This window comes from Pezoporus occidentalis, unplaced genomic scaffold, assembly GCF_034315485.1.
Source record: "Pezoporus occidentalis ecotype Australia unplaced genomic scaffold, CSIRO_AGI_Poc_V1 ctg317, whole genome shotgun sequence".
NCBI classification, from domain to species: Eukaryota; Metazoa; Chordata; class Aves; order Psittaciformes; family Psittacidae; genus Pezoporus; species Pezoporus occidentalis.
This window is the reverse complement of record NW_026915126.1, coordinates 106099-129961: the sequence shown is the minus strand read 5'-3', so window position 1 is coordinate 129961 and position 23863 is coordinate 106099. Positions and strand designations below refer to the sequence as shown.

The 23863-nt window shown below is 49.2% G+C and overlaps 1 protein-coding gene across 32 annotated transcripts in view; it reads left to right on the top strand.

The window, feature by feature from the left end:
* The window catches only part of SCRIB (scribble planar cell polarity protein), a 105527-nt gene that overhangs the window by 56505 nt on the left and 25159 nt on the right, over positions 1 to 23863 (top strand). For 8 of the 32 annotated variants that reach the window (XM_062628460.1, XM_062628434.1, XM_062628437.1 and 5 more), the window contains 12 exons: positions 357 to 467; positions 987 to 1163; positions 1597 to 1713; positions 6105 to 6293; positions 6989 to 7108; positions 7289 to 7345; positions 11718 to 11774; positions 12489 to 12572; positions 18693 to 18761; positions 22209 to 22259; positions 22793 to 22834; positions 23686 to 23811. In XM_062628460.1, coding sequence (XP_062484444.1) covers positions 357 to 467; positions 987 to 1163; positions 1597 to 1713; positions 6105 to 6293; positions 6989 to 7108; positions 7289 to 7345; positions 11718 to 11774; positions 12489 to 12572; positions 18693 to 18761; positions 22209 to 22259; positions 22793 to 22834; positions 23686 to 23811 — 1200 coding nt within the window. Of the gene's footprint in view, positions 1 to 356; positions 468 to 986; positions 1164 to 1596; positions 1714 to 6104; positions 6294 to 6988; positions 7109 to 7288; positions 7346 to 11717; positions 11775 to 12488; positions 12573 to 16408; positions 16784 to 18692; positions 18762 to 22208; positions 22260 to 22792; positions 22835 to 23685; positions 23812 to 23863 lie in introns of all 32 variants that reach the window. The other 24 variants (XM_062628451.1, XM_062628442.1, XM_062628440.1 and 21 more) reach the window with 18 other exon arrangements.

The window sequence follows — 23863 nt, the reverse complement described above, 5'->3', positions numbered from 1 at the left end:
AGGTTTACTGTAGCCCCTTTCGGCACTGGAGCTGCTCTCAGGTCTCCCCTTCAGGAGCCTTCTCTTCTCCAGGCTGTAGCAGCCCAGCTCTCTCAGCCTGGCTCCAGAGCAGAGCTGCTCCAGCCCCCTGGAATATGGGATAGTATAATCTTGAATAATTTTTATTTGAAAAATCAGTACTCTGATGAGGGCTGGCAGCTGTGTTACTGGGGTGTGGAGAATTAAAAGGGAACCCTCTTGTTCTATGGGTACTTACCTTGTGCTCACACCTGCAAAACATCCCTGACTCCGTGTTTTTCAGTGTGCTCCTTACAGTATCCCTTATTACCTTTGACTCTGCTGCTTGTTCCCTCCAGGAAATTCATCTTGTGAAGGCAGGTGGTCCCCTGGGACTCAGCATTGTTGGAGGCAGTGATCATTCAAGCCATCCATTTGGGATTCATGAACCTGGTGTCTTCATTTCAAAGGTAGAGTCTGAGCTCTTTAATTATTGGGTTAAGATGAAGGATTTTGATGCAAGAGTCTGAGAAGTACAGCATAGGCTGAAAACGTGGGTTGTGGGAAGGATGTGTACGCACGTGAAATGCTTATACCAGACATGCTGCTTCTGTTGTAGGAGTCTAAATGGCATGTAGAAGCCCCTGAAGGTGAGCTGTTTGGGGAGAGTTAGCTTTTGAACTTGCTGAGCTTGTGTTAGCTTTTCATGAATGCTGGAAAGCTGCAGGTACACAAAGCCAGTGGTCACGCAGCGAGTGTTCATGGGGTTCAGGTGAAAATGGTAATATGATAATAAGAATATATTGAATTAAAGCAAATCTTCCTTCATTCTTTGCCAGTGTTCACAAATTGGGGAGCTTGGGTTGCAGAGAGAGAAATCAAAACAGGCCTCAGAGGATGTTGAAGAACAGCCATGGGACACAATCAGTGTCTCTCCAAGGACAGATGGACTTCCCTTCTCTGGTTGTAATATCAATGCCTCTTTGTAGGTGATTCCCCGTGGACTGGCATCTCGCAGTGGGCTCCGGGTAGGGGACAGGATCCTGGAGGTAAATAGCATTGACCTGCGCCATGCTACCCACCAGGAAGCAGTCAATGCCCTGCTCTCCAACACCCAGGAACTGACCATGCTAGTGAGGCGAGATCCACCACCACCGGGTATGCAGGTAGGTTCTGAGTAGAAGAGCTGGGGAGCGTCACACTCCTCTTTATAGAAGGAACACTTTTGAAGACAGTTTCTGATCTAGCTGGAAGTCTGGGACTAGGATACAATCAAACTTCCAGTTGAAATTGCCTCATCTCTTGGCAGAACCCAGTCTCTAGTAAGTATTTGTCTAGTTGAGGACTGTGGAAGGTCTCTTGCCATGCCTATGTGATGCTGTGATCAGAAAGTGATCAGATTTCATGAAGACCGGACTTGAAGAGGAGACAGAAAAGAGCAGAGCCTCATCACAAAAATAAACTGTGCCCGATGAGTGCAAGGTCAAATTCAGGTCCTTTTCAGGGTGTTTAGAATATGACCAGCTACTAGGAGTGTTTCGTCTACAATTTCAGTCTGGTCTTGATCCAGAAACAAGGAGACCTGTTCTGTGTTCACAGGAAATATGCATTGAAAAGGCTCCAGGAGAAAAGCTGGGCATCAGCATCCGGGGTGGAGCAAAAGGTCACGCTGGAAACCCATTTGATCCCACTGATGAAGGCATCTTCATTTCTAAGGTAAGGTACCAGACACTAACTCTGCACTTGGCTGCATGTAAGGACTGCTAGGGAAAAGGGAATGCCTATGGAATTTGATGTGCTCTCTCCACTTTTCACTGGGTACATCAGTTCTCCTGGAGTATTCTAAATCCACTGAAGGAGATCATCTCTTTGCCTTTATTTTGCCTCGTATTTCTTCTCTTGACTTTATTTGTTTTCTGTCACATGAATCCACATATCTTTCCTTTCCCCCTCCATTCTTGTTGCTTTCCCAAGTGCTTATGGCCTTCCTGCTCACTAAAACCATCATGGTCTCCTTTCCTTACAATCAAAATATTATGAATTGCTCACCTTTCTCCTGTGCAACACACTGTATGATTCTGTTCCATTTCCTTTGTGAATGACAGCCTGTGTGCATGCTAATTTGGCATGTCCCTTTTCCCCAAGAAATATCACATATTTTCTTTTCAACAATATCCTATATAAGCTTATGATCCTCCTGACCTTTACCAAAAAATATTGCCTCTTCTTTCCTGCTAGCACAGAGCATAGTGATAAATGGTGTCATTTTTGGTCTTGCTGCTGGCCAAAAGGGGACTCTGGATGTTCACATTAATGTCACTGGTTCCCTCTTTAAGGGAATGTAGTAAGGTAGTAGTAAGGTAGAAGTAAGGATGTAGTAAGGTAGAAATTGTGCTCTAGCTCTAGAAGTCTTAATAGTCACAGAATCACAGAGTGGTTTGGGGTTGGAAGGGACCTTAAAGCTCGTTCATGCCATGGGCAGGGATGCCTTCCACTAGGGCAGGTTGTTCCAAGCCCCATGCAACCTGGCCTTGAGCACTGACAGGGATGGGGCAGCCACAGCTTCTCTGGGCACCCTGTGCCAGCGCCTCAGCACCCTCACAGGGAAGAGCTTCTGCTAAGAGCTCAGCTCAGTCTCCCCTCTGGCAGGTTCAAGCCATTCCCCTTGGCCTGTCCCTACAGGCCCTCGTCGCAAGCCCCTCTCCAGGTTTTCTGCAGCCCCTTTAGGCACTGGAGCTGCTCTCAGCTCTCCCCTTCAGGAGCCTTCTCTTCTCCAGGCTGCCCCAGCCCAGCTCTCAGCCTGGCTCCAGAGCAGAACTGCCCCAGCCCTCGCAACAGCTCCGTGGCCTCCTCTGGACTCACTCCAACAGCTCCACATCCCTCTTGTGCTGGGGTCCTGTCGTGGTTTAAGCCCAGCTGGCAACCCAGAACCACACAGCCGCTTGCTCACTCCCCCTCCTTCACTCCCAGAGGGATGGGGAGCAGAATCAAAAGAATGTTACTCCCACGGGTTGAGATAAGAACAAACCAGTAACTAAGGTATAACACAAACCATTACTGCTACCACCAGTAATAATAATGATAAAGGAAATAACAAGGGAAGAGAATACAACCGCTCACCACCTGCCAACTGATACCCAGCCCGACCAAGCAGTGATCTAGCTCTTCCGAGTAACTCCCCCCAGTTTCTATACTGGCCATGACATGCTGTGGTATGGAATACCTCTTTGGTAGCTTGGGTCAGGTGTCCTGTTTCTGCTTCTGCTTCCTCCTGGCTTCCCCTCCTCCCTGGCAGAGCATGAAACTCAGAAAGGCCTTGGTCAGAGTCAACGTTACTGAGCAGCAACTAAAACCATCAGTGTTATCAGTGCTGTTCCCAGGCTGAAAGTCAAAAACACAGCACTGCACCAGCTACTAAGAAGCAGAAAAATGGCTGCTACTGCTGAACCCAGAACAGGTCCTGATTCCTTGCTGAATGGTGGACACTCAGAGTTGCCAGTTAACCCTTTCTAATAATTGGCTGCCTTCACAGAAATACTCATCATTTGTTATTACTTGGGTATAGTTTCTTTAGCTGAGTTTTAAAAGAGGAAATTCACTCTATCAAAGCAATAGTTGAGCTGCAATATTTGTAATAGCAGTAAAAGAAAACTTGAGTTTATTGTAACTTACAGTTATTTTTAATGATTAGAATCATAGAATAGTTAGGGTTGGAAAGGACCTTCAGATTATCTAGTTCCAGCCCCCTGCCATGGGCAGGGACACCTTCCACTAAACGATGTCACCCAAAGGTATCATTAGGTGTCATTAGCTTTGGGTTTATCTCCTTCAGGGGGTTGGGGAGGTTTGCATGTTAGCTCCATTGCAGGGTTAGTTTACACCCCCCACTTTTTGTTCTCACTAGTGGTTGTTTTGGCCTGCGGAGCAGCAAAGCTCTGAGCTCTTCTGCTCTCCCTTATCTGTGTCACATCCGCTTGATCTCTCCTATCTGTCCTAACCCTGGTGATTTCCTGCTTCTCCCATTTAGGCTGTATATTTCCAGTAACTGAGAGACAGGGTAGTGCTTTTGCTTCCCCCTCCCCTGTGATGTCTTGATTTCCACTTCCTGTCTCCTGAGTTTTCCTTAATTTGTATTTCCATTGAGTCCCTTAATTGTCATTTTTTCTTAAAGTTACAATGAGGTTTTTCCTTGGTAAAGCTTCTCAGTAAAGTGTTAGGAGTTGAAGACTATGAGTGGTATAAATTAGATCTACAGGTTGAAATCCATGGTGTGTCTCAGTGGGGATCGCTCAGTGTCCCTCAGGGATGTATCAATAGTACAGATGGCAGTTGGCTTTAAGGACATTTTTCCTACATTAACTTCACCTCCTCCCATTATTTCTGGGTGTTTTACTCTCACACTATGCACTTGCTGTCCCTGGAAAAGAAACTGTGAGTACTTGGTCTTGTTCTGTTCAGCTGCATGTGACCATTTCTGTGCATGTACACACACTCACTTCCATGTTTTCCTTCACAGCCCTGAGGAATCATGTGCAGTGTGCATGGCTGCTTCCCCTCGCCCCAGTCCTTAAAGCAAGAAGTGGTGCAGCATGTTTTCTCTCTTTTTACAGGCACTTTATTAAACATGTATCCGTTGGGTTTTCTCCAAAGCAGCTCTCATCAATCCCATACACCCTCATGCCTTTGCTTTGGTTTGGGGGTTTTTGCCTCTCTGGGTCCAGCAATACATGGTGTGCAGTATCCTTCCTTCCTTTCTTTCCTTCCTCTGATGTTACCTGTGCCTCCAACCAACACTGACAACCAGCCGCATAGGTCCTTGCATTTCCTACCCCCAGCCACCAACTGCGTGTGCCCTTGTGCTCTCCTTAGCCTCTTGTTGTAGCCCCACAGACTTGCTTGAGATCCCTGGCGCAGACACACTCTTTCTGCGAAGCCCTGGTGTAGCACTGCCCATCACTCTCCTTGGAAAGCTTGGTCACGTTGTCCTTTGGCTTTGAGGCTGGGCCTTTGAACTGAAGCTGTTCGTTTGTCTTTGCTGTTCCTGGTGAGGTCTGTTGAGATGCCAGATGTACCCACATCTCCATTTCCAGCCTGACTCTGTACATGCCATTTTGTTCCAGGCTCTTTGCTTTCCCATTAGAAAAAGCAATGCCTGATGATGATTCTCTTCCTTTCCCTAAGGCACTTGAAGTTGTATCTGGTATTTCTGTTAGTTCCTGGTAGCAGCTTCTCCTGTCAGCACTGTTCAGTTTTTTCTCACTTCCCCAGCTCACATCTTTCTCCAGAGCCTTGGTTTGCTTGTGTTTGGGGGTTTGGTTTTTTTCTTTCACTCTATGCCCACAGCTAGTCCTGTTTGCCTGTTACAAAAGGAAAACGAAGACTAAAACTCCTTGACTTTCCTGTCTTTGTCTTGGTGCCAGAGTTCGCACTTGCATTTCATTCTCTCCTCAGACATACCTGGATGCTTGCACTCTTTCAGACAAGCTGTGACTTTCATGTTCCTTATCAATGTACTGCATGTAGTTGCTTTCCCTGTGACTGCTTGTGTATGTGAGGTAAGTGGGAGTTCCTGTCACTTGCTGAGGAAGGAAAACAGGAGTTAGACATTATTTCCCTGAAAGAGAGGCTGGAAATCAGACGGGCATCATTATTGGTTGCTCCTGTCTCTGCCTCAGTTGTCTTTATCCACGAAAGTTATCCCTGTCCCATTTTCTGCCTCTCTCCCAATAAGAAATTCCTCCACTTTCCTTTCTGTGAAGATGACTTGGGAGCAAGAGCTTGCTTCCTCACCCACTGCACTGACAAAACAAAAGCAGTTTCTTTCCTTGGAACAACACATTCCAAATAAAAATTCTTTTCATCTCCCAGAATAAATTCCTTCCAGACCTCTTTCCTTTACCAGACTGTTCACGTTCTTCCTTTTCTGCTCTTTATGTAACTAGATGTAAGTACTTTCAGATGTTTTCCCTGACATGTAGCTGCAGCCTTTCCCCCTGTCTCCTTTGGATCCCATCCTCTTTCATCCCTTCTTCCCAGTGGTTCCCAAGCTCTCTGATCCTCTCTTAACCTCCTTTGGTGACATCTCGATTCCCCGCATTGTGTTCCAGGTGAGCTCCTCTGGGGCTGCAGCCCGGGATGGCCGTCTGAAGGTGGGAATGCGGATCCTGGAGGTGAACCATCAGAGTTTGCTGGGGATGACGCACACGGAAGCTGTGCAGATCCTCCGAAGCGTGGGTGATGCGCTCCTCGTGCTGGTGTGTGATGGCTTCGATCCCAAGGCTGCAGCTGCCATTGAGGTGAGGACTGAAGTGCAGGGTGCCCTTGCAGTGACCAGTGCCACAGGGATCCTATCTCTTTCTTCAGAGAAGATTCCTGGATTTTTCCAGCTGTTTGCTGTAGGTTATTTTTGGTTGATTGGGTTTTGGTTTTGAGGTCCCAGTCTCACCGTCTGGTCTCCTGCGCTATGAACTGGAGGTGATTGCCAGTTCATAAGAGCAACAGTATCAAGAGACTGTCTTTTGTGCTGCTTATAGAACTGTTCACAATGTCCCTGCACTGGTTGGAAGGGCAGTGTTCACGCTAGTTTTCTCCAGGCTATTTATGCCTGCTTTTTCTTGTGCCAATGTACATTGCAAGCAAATTGTCTGTTTATTGGTGCCTTTCCCCCCAGGGAAGCACTTTCCCATAGCAGCCCTGTGCTTTCACAGCTTACTTTTTTCAGGGTTTAGCAAGTAAGCATTTTTATTCTCCACTGGAATATATACCCAGTCAATGGTCACCTTATTCCCTGGCTGTACCTGGTTCTACTTAAATTCATCTTTCTTTAGAGCTCAGGTTCCTTGAGGAATTGACAGGTTTCAAGTTGTGGAAAGCTCTGACTTCCCTAGGATTGATTGTTTTGGTACTCTCTGTCTGGGAGCCCAGGATGTAGAGCTTGTTGTATGGCATGCTGTGGGCTTCCACCATATTTGACTGTCCTTTTGCTTTCTAGATGTCTCCAGGAATTATTGCAAACCCTTTTGCTGCTGGTATTGGGCGCAAGAATAGCCTGGAAAGTATCTCTTCTATTGATAGGGATTTAAGCCCTGAAGAACTGGAGATCCTACAGAAGGTGGGTGTTCTGGCTACAGCTGGGAGGAGGATGGGTAGTGGACTTCCTTCTTATGGGATCAGCAGTTCCCAGCACTTTTGTCAGGAATGCGCTAGGATGGGACTCGGAAGTCTTCATGAGCTTACAGCTCCAGGGGGAGAGAGCACTCAGTGAAGTGGCTCTAACTTTGGTCTCTCCTAGGAGATGGAAATGGTGAGAGAAGCAACTCAGTGGGAGAGAGAAGAAATGGAGAAAGTGGTGAGAGACTTTTTGTGTAGCAGAGTCTGTTCTTGGCAGCAGTTCTGCCAAGCCTGTGAGGCCCAGAGAAAATGCCACAGCTCATCTCTACCCAGTCATTCATGCTGTGGGGGCTTTGGGCCTTCCCTCCTTGTAGGGCACTGCTCACTCAGCTGCTTCTTGGCTTTGCCATCCCTCCCTGTGCACCTCTCTGGTGGAACTCTCCTGTTATTTACAGAGTTCATCTTTGTTGCCTGCTGGTACCTCCTGGCTAAGCTGCAACTTGGAGACCAGCGGTCTGTTAGCTGGGAAGTGCCACATTCAGTCGGTTCTCTCTGTACAGCCCTTCATGACCTGGCAGAGCTTTTTTGAGCAAAGATGAGAACACAGAGCTCAGAGCTGCCCTGAAGTGAAGTTGTGACACTTGTGCTCCTCAGTTTACATGATCATTTTTGTGGTTCATTATGAGAGTTCTGTGTTCCAGCGTTTCAGTCTTTCACAGGGAGATGAGCAGGGCCAAGCCCTGAGAGGACTTGGGATTTCCAGTTATCTCTCTTAAAACTGTAATTCATGCAGTCAGATTCTCTTGGAAGATGAAGGGAAATGGAATTCTTCAGTGTTCTCAATTAGGAATCTGCTTCCCTGGCTCTGTTTTGCAGGTGTTTCTTCAGGTTTCCAATTCAGACAATCCTGATGTTCCTCTAGGTTCTTCCTGTAGTTATAATCACTCAGCTTGTTTCACATTTGCTGCCCCACAAGAGTGTGGTTATGTTGGAAATTCTGGATGGGGGTGATCTTTGAATTTAGTTAATATTTGAGATTTTACTTGATTTGGAAAAAATGGTCAAGGTTTTGAGTAGATGATGGCACAGGCTGTAAGAGGAGACAGCAAAGAACAAGGCTGGATTAAATATACATGTATATATTTCATATCTCTATAAGCCTGCTCTGCCTTCTGTCAGTGACTGCAGTGGGCTGTGCAGGATGTGACTTTATGGATAATTGGGGTAGAGAGACAAAAGACATTCAGTGTGTGGCAGAATCCCTTTGGAAGCTTTGCATTATCCTTGCTGGCCTACAGATTAAGCTGATGTGGGCACATGCCGGAATAAAACATGGGATTTCTGTCCTTAAGATCTGTAAGGTGTCCTGATGTTGTTTGTGATGTGTACTTAGATAGGAGATCTTCCAGTGGAATGATCTTATAGAATAATCTTAGAATCATAGAATCCCAGACTGGTTTCTATTGGAAAGGACCTTAAGATCATCCAGTCCCAACCCTCTGCCATGGGCAGGGACCCCTTCCACTAGAGCAGGTTGCTTCAAGCCCCTGTGTCCAACGTAGCCTTGAGCACTGCCAGGGATTGGGCTGCCACAGCTTCTCTGGGCACCCTGTGCCAGCGCCTCAGCACCCTCACAGGGAAAAGCTTCTGCCTAATACCTGACCTGAACTTCCCCTTTCAGTTTGAGCCCATCACCCCTTGTCCTGATGAAGAGTCCCTCTCCAGCATGTAGTTGAAGATGTCTCTCTTATTGCGGGGGGGGGTGGATTAAATGACCTTTAAAGGTCCCTTCCAAGCCAAACTATTCTGTGATTCTGTGAATCATTTGGGAAGGAAGGAACCGTCACAGGTCACTTGGTTCAGCTCAGAGCAGAGCCAGTTTAGATCAGATTTGGGGTTTTTTATATGAAATGTCTGGTTCCTTCCAGAGGAAGGAACTGAGAGTGGTTTGTTGTGGTTTCAGAAAGCCTCATTTTGTAGTGTTACTGTTACACCAAAGGGTTTTCCTACCAGGTTTAGGTTGGCAGCATTTGGGTTTGAACACTCTCCAGGAGTCTTCGGGTACTGTGTGTCGTTACCAGCATTTCTAACACCACTAGGTGAAACAAGAGCAAGTCTGGCCCAAAACGTCTGTCTGAGCAGGCTGAATGAGTTCAGTCTTAGGTGGATAAAGGTTCTTCCAAAATTTACGCTGAGATAAAAATACCCCAGAGACTGTCAAAAACCAAACCAGAAAAACCTTCCCTATTGGTGATATGGCCTTGGTCATATCTCATTTCAAAAGTGCTCGTGTTACTACAATAGCTTCTGATGGAAAACTTGCACTTGACACTTTATTGCAAGGGTTAATGTAAAAGAAACCAGCTCGGCAATGACGAACCATTCAGCCATATCAGCCATAGTCAGCAATGTTTCAAAACACTGGTGGGCCTCTTCTAACAAATATCCAGTATCTCTCCTGGAGGCGGAGCAGCACCCACTCACTGTGCTTCATCCTTCTGGGCTGTTCTGCTTTTGAAAGATTGTAAAGCAATATTCTGAGATCGCAGTGACACGTACTTAAGGAGTTCTGAGGTCTGTATTTCCATACGCTGCCTTTTCTCCCAGTGCAGCAGGGCTCAGTGTAATGAGTGTAGTATGTCCAACCTCTGCAATATGTCTGTAGCTGGTGATTACCAGAGGCCAAGACCCCCTCCAGAATCGTTTGTGCCTTGAAAAGATTTCACATTTTCTGCTTCCCCTTCCATTGGGGTACAAGGAGGAGGTGGCAGCAGATGTTTCAGGCTCCTCTGACATCTTGGGATCCATGGTCAGAGACCCAAGAGCAAAGATATTTTTCTGCTGCTGCCTTTTAGCATGGCCTTGAAACCAAGATTCTGTCTCTGTTACTGGATTTGATGATTAAGTTTATAGCAGTGAAGGAGCCAGCACTGTATGGTTGCCATTGTAATAGTGGAGGAAGTTCCCACCTCAGTACGAGATGCTCAGTAAATCTGTTTGTGTCACCATTTCTGTGCCTTTTCTCTAATACCTTCAGCATTTCATGTTCAATCTTGAACAAGAGCAATAGAGATCAAATGTGTCTCCTTGTAGTGAGGTTGGGAACTGGAGAAATGGGAAGAATTTTGGCTTTGCTACACTCGTCTGTAGAGGTTTTCAGACACCGCTGTTGCACTCACTGCATCCATCTCTCAAGTTCAAGTTCAGTTTTTTTATAATTCAGTTTCTAATAGAAATACCAGTAATTTGGACTCTCCACAATGCACTTCTCTATCCTAGCTCTGTAGCTATAGCTATTTTTCTAGTCTTAATCCAGAGCTTCCCCAGATGACAAACTCTAGAGCTGAACTTCGAACATTCCACAGCTCCATCTAGGCTGGCTTGTGCTCTTGTCTCTCTTCAGCTTAGGACCTCAGGGTAGGGTCACACATACAAGATCACTGTCAGCATGAACACTTGGCCAGAAATAACACTTGGCCAAAATAAGCATAACCAGATTCGGGGTAGACTTTAGCTTAAGTAACCCTGAATATCCCTTTGGCTCTTGTGATCTTCCAGAGCATTAGTGTCTTCTCATGTTGCTCATTACTGTCTGGAGATCGAGGTGATGTGGGACACTGGTTTTGGCAAAGCTGAGATGCTTTTGAAGAGACGGGCCCTATCAGAATTTTTAGTTAGCTCCTCTGTATTTCTCAGCTACCTTCCACCTCCCTTCCCTCCAGCCTGGAGATTTCTGGACATGGGGTTACGGCAGTCAGGAGGGCTGCAATAAGCAATAGAACAGCAGAATGATGCTGATTTTGTCCACAGCCCTCGCCCAGCAGCACAGGGGCCGGGCAAACAGGCACAGAAGTATAAATGCACAGAAATCTTTCTTCAAGACAAGGAATGTTATGACCTTCCTCTTGCAGCTTGGAAGCAAGCCCGTAGCTGGGGCCTGTGGGATTGGTCCCTGGTCGCTCCTGTGCTCTGCTGGTGGCTGAGAGCTGACCAGCTCATTTTAGCCTGCCTTATGCTTAGACAGTTCCTGTCTCTACGTAGAGCCTTTTGGCTGTGATGCTATTAATAAGCATGTGATTGTTTTTAGGTCTTTTTCCTTAGTTCCATAGTAACATCTAGGCCTGTGCTCTGTAGAGCTGTTTTCCCATTTCCTTCCAGCCTTTCCAGTCTGTGCTCTGTCAGGATGTCTGTTCTAGCAATAAGCAACCTTCTTCTTTCCCTCAGTGATGCTGTAGCTTGTGCTTGGGGGGAAGGGGGTGGGGGGGGCTTTGGGGCTTTAGCTCCCTTCAAAGTTCCCCAGGAGTGACCATGCTGAAGATCTTGGGGACATCTGCACTCTAGCCTTCAGCTGGTGACACCCTGGCTGGTGTTGTATGGGGTGTCTGTTCCCATCTGTTTTGCTGGTGATAACTCCTGCAAAATTCCAGCTCCTGTTTCCCCAGGCCCAGCATACGTGCTGGGTTTCTGCTCATCCTTTCCCTGTCCCAGCACTGCTCATGCTCCTCTATCCCCTCTCTGGAGTTCCTGCCCAGCATGGTGATGACCTCTTTCCATCTTTCTTTGCCTGTGCTGCTTGGATGCTGCTCTGACTCTGTCCTGTCTCATAGAAGGAGTGGATGCGTAGGGAGCGGGAGGCAGCCACCCAGCAGCTTGAGGAGGAGGCAGAGGTGAGGAGCACGGTGGGAGGGTTGGAGAGTCACAGAAAAGGGACACAACTGGCCTTGAAGGCCATGGAAGTCTCTAAAAGTGCTTGTTCCACATAACTTCTGTTTTCCGTTTTCTGTATCCCCCCAACAGACTTGACTTTGGGGTATAAGGAAAGATACCAGAAATGAGGAAATCTGTAATGGGGTTCAGGAAGGAATGTTGAAAAACAATGGTTTGAAGTAGAAAGGCAAATGGGAAACAAAATTCAATGAAATTACACACGAAGTGTGAGTTAAGGCTGATAAAAGATACAGTAGAGGAACTGTAGATTTGCAGTCTCATGTACCTCCACATCCAGGCTGGGAGCCTTTCTGGGTGCTGTTCGGAGAAGACGGGTACGTATGCCACGTTCTCCTCTTCCCCGTGAGGGATGGACATGTACATGTGAGGCAGGAGGAATGGGGGGATCTGTGCACTGGTGGTGACCATGGGCCAGGGCATCCTGTTCTCTGCAGGATTTCTCAAGCCTGGCCCCTCTCCTGGGTGCTCATGGTTGTGTTTTTAACAATTCCAGGTTTATTTCCAGGCAGTGGGAACTTCCTGCAGAGTTTGGAGACAAGGCCTTGGTTGTTACTAAGGGTAGTTTCCTTTTAATTGCTCTTTCTGGCTGATGTAGTTGACTTCAGGCCTGATCTCTTCCTGGTGGTTGTGTTTTTGTGCTCCCCCCTCTGCAGAACATCAGCAGTGAACCTTTGAGGCTGGACTACCGGACCCTGGCCGCTTTGCCCAGCACTGGCCTACAGAGAATCAATCGCACTGTAAGTGGGGCCTGTGGGTCCGTGGGGCGGGCTGTGGTTGTTCTGTTGCCCTGTGTCCTGGGTGAGAGGTGACATCTCCACAGAGGAGAACCAGGAAGCAGAACTGTGGTGAACTTGGATGCTGTCTGAGGCAGGAAGCGGCCACAAAACATTAGAACAAGGAAATGAGCAGAGCAGAGAGCCAGGTTGTGTTCAAATGGCCTGTGTCATTGCTGAGATGCCAAAGGAAGTGTCTCGGACCAGGCAGAGAGAACAGCCCAGCAGCAGAGGACAAATGGATGGGAGAGGGCAGCGGGCATATCATGGAAGGAGGCAGCTACTGCAAGTTGCAGAGGAGGGAGGGGGACATTCTTCCTGACTCAGAAGATGACAGTGTTGTGTGCATGGCTTAGCTGTAAAGTCATTGTGAGGTGATACTCAGAAAGGAGGAGGGATGCTGGGTGCTGATACCAGAGGTATTAAAAGAACATGAAGACCCACCTGGGACTGCGGAAGGTGAAGTGGCAGTGACTGCATGTTATGGCTTAGCCCTGACACAGCCTTGACTACGCCTCCTCTGGACCCTGCATTTTAGCCCCTGGTTTGTGGTGGCAGCTCAGCCGAGAGAAAATCTGTATTTCACAGACTTCACAGGTTACAAAGTCATCTCTCTCCGCTGTGTTGTTTAAAATCCCACCCCTCCATCCTTGCTTCCTTTGGTCATGTTTTATCTTCATCATACCTATTGCAATAGGTTTCTGTCTGCTTCTTCACATACGTTCGGTCTTCACCTCCATTCCTTTCCTCTTTTTGCAGCAAGACCACCCTTTGCTGTCACCATCAGACTGTGCATTCCTGGCTGTTCACACAGCAAAGGAAAAGGTTTAATGTATTTTTAGCATCTCTTGGTGTAAGTCAGCAGCTGGAAACAAGGCAAAAGCCAACCCCATGCAGGCAGCTGCCTCTGCTGCTCAGCCCTGGTGTCATCCAGAGCAGTGCAGAGCAGCATTTGTGTGCAGAGCAGTCCATGTCAACCAGGAATGCTGGGTGCTGGAATGTGGGACCAAACACGCTGGAATGCCGGGCTGTATGGGCGGCATCTATAAATGTCCCATTTCAGGGGAAGAGCCGATTGGTGCCCACGCTGATCTTGTTCCAGCTGTCATTTGCTCAGCCCTGTCTTTGCTCTGATCCTGAGTGCAGGGAGATGTGGGCTGCAAGGACAGGGAGGTTCTGGCATTCCTTCAGGAGCTGCCCCTGCCCGTTGCAGTGACTGCCTGTGAGGAAGACTAGGGCACGGATCAGTGTCGTGTCCGGCCAGCAGAAAAGCACACGGTTCATTTAGCAGGTGTCAGACAGGGTGACTCAGTTATGTGACTGATGCTATTGCCTGGTTCCCATCGTGCTTTTTCTGTCTGCATATCCTTTGGTGCTGCCCAGCTCCCTGAAAAGGAGTCTCAGGCCCTGCTGTTCTCACACTGCTGAGCAGGAGCTGCAAATGGATTGTCATGGATTGTGGGTGGAATTTGTCCTGAGGTTTCCCGAGCATGGCCCTTGCAGAAGGGGCAGATGGTGTCTGTCTTGGGTTAATCTTTATTGCTGTGTATTGAGCCTTTTGTGAGCCAGAAGAACAAGGGCTGGCTGAGCTGCAAGCCTGCTTTGTTTGTAAACCTCTAAAACCCCAATACAAAACTCCAGTTGAAAGCTGCATGGAAATGCTGATCTGGGCAATGCCCTCAGGCTGTGCCAGCTTCTCAGTCACTTGATGTCTGCAGAATTTCAGATGACTGGGTACTGCCATCAGCTAATAAAAGAGCTATTGTAGCCTCTGTCTTCTCCATAGTACAGGCTTGAAAGCTGCAACCATGAATGACTGCTGCTAGGCACAGCAAAACATTTAGAATCATCACTGTAGGAAATGGAGAAGACTTACATCTCTCAGCAGTGTGTCCCCATGGTCAGTTCATTAACAATCTGCACTTTCTGGCCTGAATCTGTTTCTCTTCAGCTTCTTGCCATTGATTCTTTCTCTGCACTTGTCAAAGAGATTTCAAATTAGATTTGTTTCGGTGGCTGGGGCAGTGATGAATCAGAAGTGCAAATGCATTTCTTCTGCCTTTGCCTTGGCAGACGCAAGGTAAAATGTGATGGTCCTGCCTGAATGACAGAGGCAAGGCTGGGAAAAGCACATGGCATTGCCCAAATCTTTGCTTACCCCAAATGGAAACTGCTGCTTGTCTGATAAAAATAGCTCCTGTGAAGCAGGGGGAGCAAAGCCTCCTGCACTGGCACACGCTGCAGCAGCGCTGGAGGTGAAAGCGAGGGGTAGTTGGAGCTCGGTTCCCATCAGTCCCATGAAGAAAACAGGGGTTGAGGCTCCCCGTCAGATTTCATGCAGGCTGGATGAGGGGTCCATCTCCACGGTGCCCTAAAGACATTGTTTGCTTTTTCGCTCTGTGCAAAGCAGTCAGCTGTGGGCCGGTGGTGTTCTCCTAGAGCCTGGCTGTGCAGTGTTTGTGCTCTTCTGCCTGCAAGGGACAGCGGTAGTGGTGTTGAGGGGCCTGCCCGGAGCCCTGGCAGACCCAGTGTGTGATGGTGGGTGCCTGGGACTGCTGCCACTGCAGCATCCCCAGTGAGCAAATAATGTTCCTGAAAGTGCTTTTTGCCCGGTGTAACTTAATTTGCACTGGACCCCTCGCTGGTGTAGTTTGTGGCTGGTGTAGTTTTCTCTGGGAAAAGAAAATTGGAATTGGGAGGATTTTATTTGGGTTTTTTTGGTAGGTGTTTTTACATTGGAAAGTCACATAGCTACAAGAGCAAAATATCTAAGGGTCACACAGGCTTCATGGTCTGAGGAAACAGGATATGAGCCAGGGCCCTGCCAACGACTGCCTTAGGTTGGGTTGGGGGCTTGGGGAGGGCCCCAGACATTCCTGAGCCTCTCAGCTGCCATTGTAGTCACCACCCAGCCCTTGAGAGCTATTTTTGTGAGCTGCCATGACAGAGGAGCTGGAGAATGTGCTTTGAGCAGAAGAGCTCTTTCTGCTCCCTGGCAGGCGCTTGGGTAGAAGATTTGATCATTGCTTTCTGATTATCTCTGCTTCCCTGAAGAAGGCTTTGGCTGGGGTAACAAACTCTCTTTTATGGTATTCAAAGAAGAAAGGTCAGTGCTTCATCTTGGATGGGTACAGCTGGGCCTAGGCAGAACTGGAGCTCTGTTTTAGTCCTGCATTCAGGAAGAATGCTCAAAGGGATCTGTGCTCTGTTGGTTATTTAGCTCTCTGTTAGTTGTTGAGGTGTATTTTGGTGAAGTGGAGCCATAAAAGCTTGTTTGCCCATGCAGGTGTGATGCAAATGGGTGGCATGATGCTCTGGTGATAACTGTGTGACGGTATGGAGGTGCACTGGAGGGAGGCAAGGGGTGTTCCTCTGTGTGGAACTGCTTGAAAGTATGAGGGGTGAGACAACTGAGGTTTGGCCGTGTGATGATAGAGTTGAACTGAGGATGTGCTGCAGTGAGATGGCGAGGTTGTGCTTGCAGAGGTTTTGGCAGTCAGTTGCTGGAGAGCAGCGGTATGAGCTGCTGGAGTGTGGATGAGAGCTGGAAAAGTGCAGGGAGTGTGCTTGTGCCTGTCACTACTTGGTGTGTGTGTTGCATGCTGACTGTGATTCTTGGAAGGAGCATTGGGGATCACAAGAGTGGTGGTAGAGTAGAAGTGAGGAAAGGGATGGTCGTGTGGGCATTAGTACTGGAGTTCTTCTCTGCCCTGTCCTTCAGCATCAGCTCTATATTTTCTTCCTCCTCTCCTTTACTCTGTTCTCCTTATTTCTTTCTGATCCTTTTGTTTTCCTCTCAGCGTGCTCAGTATAATCAGGCCAGCTCCAGAATGGAGGGTGACTGCACTGTGCTGTCCATGCCAGTGGCACAGGACAGCCGCGATTCGTGCCCAGATCCGGCCATCGGAAGCGTGGCTGCCCTTCCTCGGGACTCAGCATCGCCCAGCGCATGCACGAGCGGGGCAGAAAAGCCCCTGCTAGACAAGCAGGACCCCGCAGGTGGCCCCGTGTCCCAGGAGCAGATGCCGGAGCAGGAATGCCTGATCGACTCCCAGCCCATCCTCTTCAGCCAGAACCCCTTCGTGGTGGCGAACCGCAGGGGCAAGGCCGGGCTGGGCGGCCCGCCGCTGGGCTATGGCAGGGGGGGAGTGCTGCAGACCAGCCTGTACTCCAAGGCAAGCTCCAGCATGGTGTGTGGCATGCAATCACGCAGGCAGGGCCACCAGCGCTCAACTAAACCCCTCTGCATGCTCCAGTCCCGCCTAACACAAGTACTTGTGAGCGTGGCCTGCAGGGGCTGTCGGGCACTGATGGTCACTGAGATGTCTTCCAGCCACTAATGAACTGGTTCCTGCCGTGTGCACTGCTGAGCCCCCTCTGAGGAGAGGCAGCCACATCGGGCAACTTCAGCAATGCCAGTCATGAGTCCAGTTCTGGTGTCCCCAGCATAAGGACATGGAGAGGTTGGAACAAGTCCATAGGAGGACTCGAGGATGATTAGGGGGCCAGAGCACCTCTGCTCTGGAGACAGGCTGAGAGCTGGGTTTGTTCAGCCTGGAGAAGAGAAGCTGCATGAAGACCTCATAGCAGCCTTCCAGTATCTGAAGGGGGCTAAAGGATCCCAGGAGACTCTTCATCAGGGACTGTAGTGATAGGACAAGGAGGAATGGCTTTAACCTGCCAGAGGGGAGACTGAGATGAGCTCTGAGGCAGAAGCTCTTCCCTGTGAGGGTGCTGAAGTGCTGGCACAGGGTGCCCAGAGAAGCTGTGGCTGCCCCATCCCTGGCAGTGCTCAAGGCCAGGTTGGACACAGAGGCTTGGAAGTGGAAGGTGTCCCTGCCCATGGCAGGGGGTTAGAACTGGATGAGCTTTAAGATCCCTTCCAACACAAACCATTCTATGAAGGAAAGCAGTGCCCACAAAGCACTTTTTGAAGGTAGGCTTTATGTCAGATCAGCCGTCATCAGACCGGAGGTGGGTGTCACAGGTGGCTGGAGCTAATCTGATTCCATGTAGCTGTCAAAAGGGATCATTTCCCACTGCCTGCATGTTCGGTGTGCTGGCACCAGCACTAGAGCAGTCATGTCAGGTGGATTAGGGAGCTCGAGTCCCTGAAAGCAGTATCATAGAGCAGCTCCTGCCTTGGGGGTTGGCAAGCTGATGTGCTGGCACATGGTGGGACTTGGACAGCAGTAGCCAGAAGCAGGGTGAGCAAGAACACTCTTTGCAGTGGAGGCATGGGAGCATATCAGTTGATCCTGCTGTGTTCCTTGTCATTACAGTGCTAAGGAGGATCAGATGTTTTCTCTGCTCCAGTATAAGCTTCAGATCATGTCTCCTGGCTTGGTCAGTAGAAATACCATTAGCTAAGGCTGACTCAAATCAAATTGGCATTACTCACTCCTGCATGGGTATGGTATTAATGACTGTGGAACCCTAGATTTGCTCAGAGTTCTCTACAACCCAAATGACCTGTTCCCAACTTTAGGCATCTAAAATACTGTTTAAATCATGCTCCTGAATCCTGTGGATAGACTGTAGGGAATGACTGGGACTCTGCTTTCTTGTTCTAGTTGTTAGGGTTCACTGTAGGCTGGTTCAGCCTGGGCACTGGTGACCATGGGGTGAAAGCCCTGTCCTTCCCATGCTCTGGACTACTTGGAAAGGGCTTGCCAGGAGGCCTACAGCAGTGGACGTGGCTGGAGATGAATCTTGTCTCCTCTCAGTCGGGAGTGGGTTTCATGCTCCATGTCTCTGCAATGGGTGGATTGCCTGCACTAAGCCCAGTCTGTTGAGGGCCCAGTTGGGGGAGCGATGTCTTACAAGGCAGAAGGCTTTAGCCTGATTCAGTTGGTCTTGATGATCTCCATTCCAATGTTTAATTCCTTTGCTGTTTCCAGCACTTTTCACAAGTTTCTGCAGTGTGCCAGCTGCTATTGGCCCCTGCTGAGTGGTCTGTCATGGTGAGGTGGTCCATAGCTGGCCTCGGCTGGATGTCCATGGTCTCCCTTGTCTCCCGGTCTCAGGGCTAAGGGAGAGGCATGGAAGTATAGTAACTATCCATCTTTGTCTTCTCTCTTTCAGGCTCCTGTGGGCGAGTCGGGGACGGGAAATGCCAGGCGTGAACCCCCCTATTCTCCTTGTAACCAGCAGGTGAGAGTGTCCCAGGGGAGGCAATGTGGGAAGAGGCAGGGAGCATGCTTCCAGGGCAGGGTGGTACCGGGGCACAGGGAGCTCAGAATCATTTCCATCCTTGAGGTGAAGGAGTGTCGATCACAGGAGGAACTAGAGAACTGGGGGAAGAGCTCTGCTCTCTCAGAATGTCTCAGAGACTCAGCAGTATAATTAACTAGTCACAAACTCAGTGGAAAATTATTGCTCTGAGGGGTAATGAGCAGGGCAGTGCCTAGAGTGACTGCAGAACAGGAGTTGTATCTTTTGAGAAGTGGCCTCAGCAATGCCTTTTCCAGAGACTATTTAATTTTGGCAATAGCAGAAGAAATTGAGAAGTCAGGATATGGAGAATCATGCCAGGTCTGTAAACCAGGAGAACCATCCCAGGCCTGTAAACCAGAACCATCCCAGGTCTGTAAACCAGAACCATCCCAGGTCTGTAAACCAGGAGAACCATCCCAGGCCTGTAAACCAGAACCATCCCAGGTCTGTAAACCAGAACCATCCCAGGTCTGTAAACCAGAACCATCCCAGGTCTGTAATCCAGGAGAACCATCCCAGGTCTGTATACCAGAACCATCCCAGGTCTGCAAGCCAGGAGAGCCATCCCAGGTCTGTAAACCAGGAGAACCATCCCAGGTCTGTAAACCAGGAGAACCATCCCAGGTCTGTAAACCAGAACCATCCCAGGTCTGTAAACCAGAACCATCCCAGGTCTGTAAACCAGGAGAACCATCCCAGGTCTGTAAAATAGTGCTGCTCAGTCTCCCAGAGGCCCCTGGTTCTTTTGGTGGTGCTGCCAGCTCCCCACATCAGATGTTGGGCAGAAAATGGAAGGATCCTGCAGCAGACAGTCACACTTGAACCTCCCCTTAGGGAGTATTTTCTAGCACTCTTTGGTACAAGGCCAGCTTTCACTCTGAAATGGGAAGTTTCTGTAGTCCTGGTAATTTGGATTTTATGGTGGGTTTGGTAAGCATTACCTGTTCTCACAAGCCATTCTTGGTTCTCGTTTCAACTCTGTTCTCTTCTTTTAAATTGTCCCAAGTCTCTGCTTTCACTTCTCATCCTGGGGCAGGAGGTTCCACTGGTCACTTCAGCCTTTGGAAGGTCAATATTCATAGAATTTTTTACATTTTCCCTTCAAAGTCAATATGTGTTCCTGTTTTTTCTGCTGGGGGCTTTGTCCTCCCTCCTTAGTTATCCTGTGTCGGTGGCATTCCTGGGGAATGCAGCTGCTCTCCAGCTGTGGTCCCACTGGCTCTGGCACTTCCCCTGGATTTTTCTGTCTAGAAGGAACCGAGTGGGGATCATTCTCCTCATTCTACAATAAAAAGAGATCTAGATATTAATTTGCTGCTGGAGCGGGGCCCGAGAAGGGCAATGGAGTTTGTGCAGGGCCTGGAGTGCGAGTGTGATGGGGAATGGCTGGGCGACCTGGGGGAGTTTAGTCTGGAGAAGGCTCAGGGGGACCTTATCACTCCCTACAACTGCCTGACAGGAGCATGAAGGCAGGAGGCGGCTGGGCTCTGCTCCCAAGGAACAAGGGATGGGACAAGAGAAAACAGCCTCAAGCTGCGCCAGGGGAGCTTTAAACTGGGGATTAGGGACAATTTCTTCACCGAAAGGATTACCAAGCACTGGAACAGGCTGCCCAGGGCAGTGCTGCAGTCACTGCCCCTGGAAGTGTTTAAAAGATGTGTAGATGCGGAACTTAGGGACATGGTTTAGTGGTAGCTTTGGCCGTGCAAGGTTAATGGTTGAACTCAGTGATCTTAAAGGTCTTTTCCAGCCTGAGTCTGTGATTAAAGATCTTCAGCTCTCACATGAAAATGAGGCCCAAATCCCAGAGGGTGGCCGTGCAGCTGCTCATAGAACAATCTATGGAGGATGGTCTGGTCTAAAAGCACAGGCTGAGCAGGTCCAATTAGATGAGGTTACTCAAGGCCATGAGCAGTTCAGTTTTGAACACCTCTGGAGATGGGAGTTCTGCATCTTTCCGAGTGCCAGCTCCATTGTGATTTTTTTAACTTGTGTTTGGGTGGAAAGTTCATCATTCCAGTTTGTTGTAGGCAGCCCTCCTAGTACCCTGATGCTTCTGTTTATCAGTGTTTTGACATTGGAAGCTCAGTGCCAGTGTCCTTGCCCCTAGCAACCATCTAATGCCATCTGTTCTTCTAAGCCATGATGGGCTTGCTCAGTGATAAATTGTCTTTAAAGCCCAGTGGCTTGTCATTATCCCATTCCTGTGGCAGCAGCGACAGCTTTGTCTCTCACAGAAGTCTGCTCTGACAGTGGAAACTTCCCAGGTTCCCTCTGTCCTCCATGGCTCTTGAGAAGAATCAGCAAGGCCTCACTGATGCATTCTATGGAGTTAAGAGCACCCAGGACCATTTTTTTGTGGGTGCAGGCATTTCCTCTCCAATTTTAGGCTGGACGTCTCAAGCTCCTGTTATGTAGCACTTGCTGTACTTTGTTCCATCACTTCAGGGGTTTTGTAGCATGAATTCTCTATGGCTTGAGCAAAGAATTTAATGATCTAATAGCCAGTTTCATGACTTTGTCCTTTGTTTTAGCCCTCTGAAGCCTTCAGCAGGTTTGCTCCCTGCTGCCATTCCTGTGTCTCACTTCCAGAGCCTTTTTCCTTGGTCTATGACTGTTGTGAATTAGTGCCGCTGGCAGTTGTTCCTGAAGAAGCCTTGGTGTCCAGTGCTGAGCCCTTTAGTCATGCCAGTGGCATTCTCAGCCCCACACTTTCTACATCAGCTTTCTGTCACGTTTACATGATTTAGTATTTTCTGGATCAGAGCCTTACGCAGCAGCCTCCTGTGTGTCAGGTAAAGCTGCATCTGGTGGATTTAGTTCTCCCTGGACAATGAATGTTACACAAAATGGCACAGGTCCAACAGATGACACTGAAGGACACAGGGCACTCGCCAACCTTGGGGCTTGTACATTTGGTAGGGATTCAGGAGACTTGCGCTTCACGCTTGCTCTGGAGTAGACGTTCCAAGGAATTGCATCTCTCATTCTCTGCCGCCATCCATTTTTAATGTAAACTCTTTGATTTTGGCATCCTGTCCTCCAGCCAGAACTTACAGGCATAGTTCCGAGATCTGTGGGGTCCTGCGGGAAGCGGGCTTACTGAGGGAAGCTGGTGTCATGACGGTCTTGCCTGGCCTTGAGTTCTGGCAGCTTCCTGGGGGGGAGCAGCAGGCGAGGGGAGGAAGGGGGTGTCTGGCGGGTCTGTGTGTGCCAGCTGAGGAGGGGCTTTCTCCACGGCAGGGAGCTGCGTGGGGCGCTGCCAGCTCCGGGAACGCGGTTCTGTGTGGGGAAGGGCGCCGGTCTCACGCGGAAATCCCGGTCTCTTCATTTTCTCTCCCGGTCTCCCCCCCGACGATCTTCCCTGGCATTGCCCCTCTCCAGACGCCTGCAGCCCCTCGGCCTGCTCACCTGGCAGGCAGGGAGACCCGCTTTGTAAGTGCTGCTGGTGTGCAGTGTGCGCTGCTGCTCCGTGCTGCTCCCACCCGGCACCGCTCCCCGCGGCCCTTCCCGGCGCTGCGTTCCCCGCTGCCGGGCTTGGTGCTCGCTGCAGGGAGCAGCACCCGGGCGGCCGCTGGGGCCCGAGGAGCTGTTCCCTGCTGGGCACGGCTGAGATGGCATCTCCGAACGCTTCCTGGTGGCTTTGCTCAAGCTCAGTAGCAAGTGCAGAGGGCAGGGGATGCAAACAAGAGCTGGAGCAGGGAAAGGGAAGGTGGGGTCAGTGCTTGAAGATGTGCAGAGAGCTGTTGTGCCTGCTCACATAGCAGATGAAGTTCTTGTGGGTGGGCTCTGGACTGCTCCCTACTTGAAGAAGGAGGTATAGTGGGGGTTAGTGTGAAGCTTGGGGGCTTTTCCCTCTATAGGGCAGGGAGGGGGTTGGAGTTTTGTATTTCTGCTTGTATGGAGCAGGGTAAACTAAAAGGTTTCCTGTTTGTACTCCAAATTTACACCAGTATTTCTGTTTCCAGGCTTCCATTAACTTCATTACATTGCAGGATGACAGTAAATCTGTAAGTACATCTACCGTGAGACCTTCTTATAGTGTCCCTATGCATCGTTCAGCACATCAAGCTTGCCTCTTCCTTCCCTGTGTGCTCAATTCCAGCCCTGCAAGTCTTCACTGTTGGCTCCTATTCTGTCTTCTTCAGTTCTCTGCTATACCTCAAGTTCGCACAAATGCACCACATCTTAAATACCATAAACTTGAAAACTTGATGCGACTGTTTTTGCAGCTTTTATTCCTGTTTACCCTTGCAGCTTTCACTCATGTTTTTTCCTGGCTTAGTCAATTCCTGCTTTTATTCTCTTTAGTACTGGATGTTTTCCTCACTTCCACACGCCATCCAACAGTGATGACATCTAGGTCAAAGCTCAGACTCTTGTCTCTGCTGTTACGTCTGCGTTTCCAACCGCAGCCCTAGATGGGCCTCAGTTCATTTTCCTTCCCAGTTTTTGCCAATACCCATTCCTGGCTGATGTTTCCCTACTGCATCTTCCATTCATGACACTTAGATTCTGCAACCTTTGACATACTTATGTAAAACCCTTCTGACCCTTGTAGCTGCTACTTGTATGGCACATTCGTCCTTGTGTCCTGGCCTTCTCTATGACCCACTGGTCCTGTTCTGACCCTGACTTGTCCGAACCTCTTTGCCTGTCCGGAGTACTTACACCAGAGTCATTGGTTGGTGTTTGCTTCAGTAGCTCTCTTGAGCTGAGGTGCATGGGTTTGTCTTATTCACTTGCATGGCAGAGACATCTTGCTGCCCTAACTGCTCATTTTTCTCTCCCCCATCCTCTCCCTCTCTCTCCTGCCCACCTCCTCTGGCTCTGCCGCGCTGTGGGGCACTGACACGAGCAGACCAAGCCAGGCGTCATTCAGCCTCTTTCCCGAGTGCGACAAAATGCTGCCTTGCATAATTCGGAGGACGGGGACAGCCCCAATCCCTTCCAGCAACCTGAGCTGTGCTTCAGTATCCAGAACTCTGTAAGTGGCCTGAGTTCCTCCTTGCTGAGCGGTGTCTCTCTGCCCCCGGTTG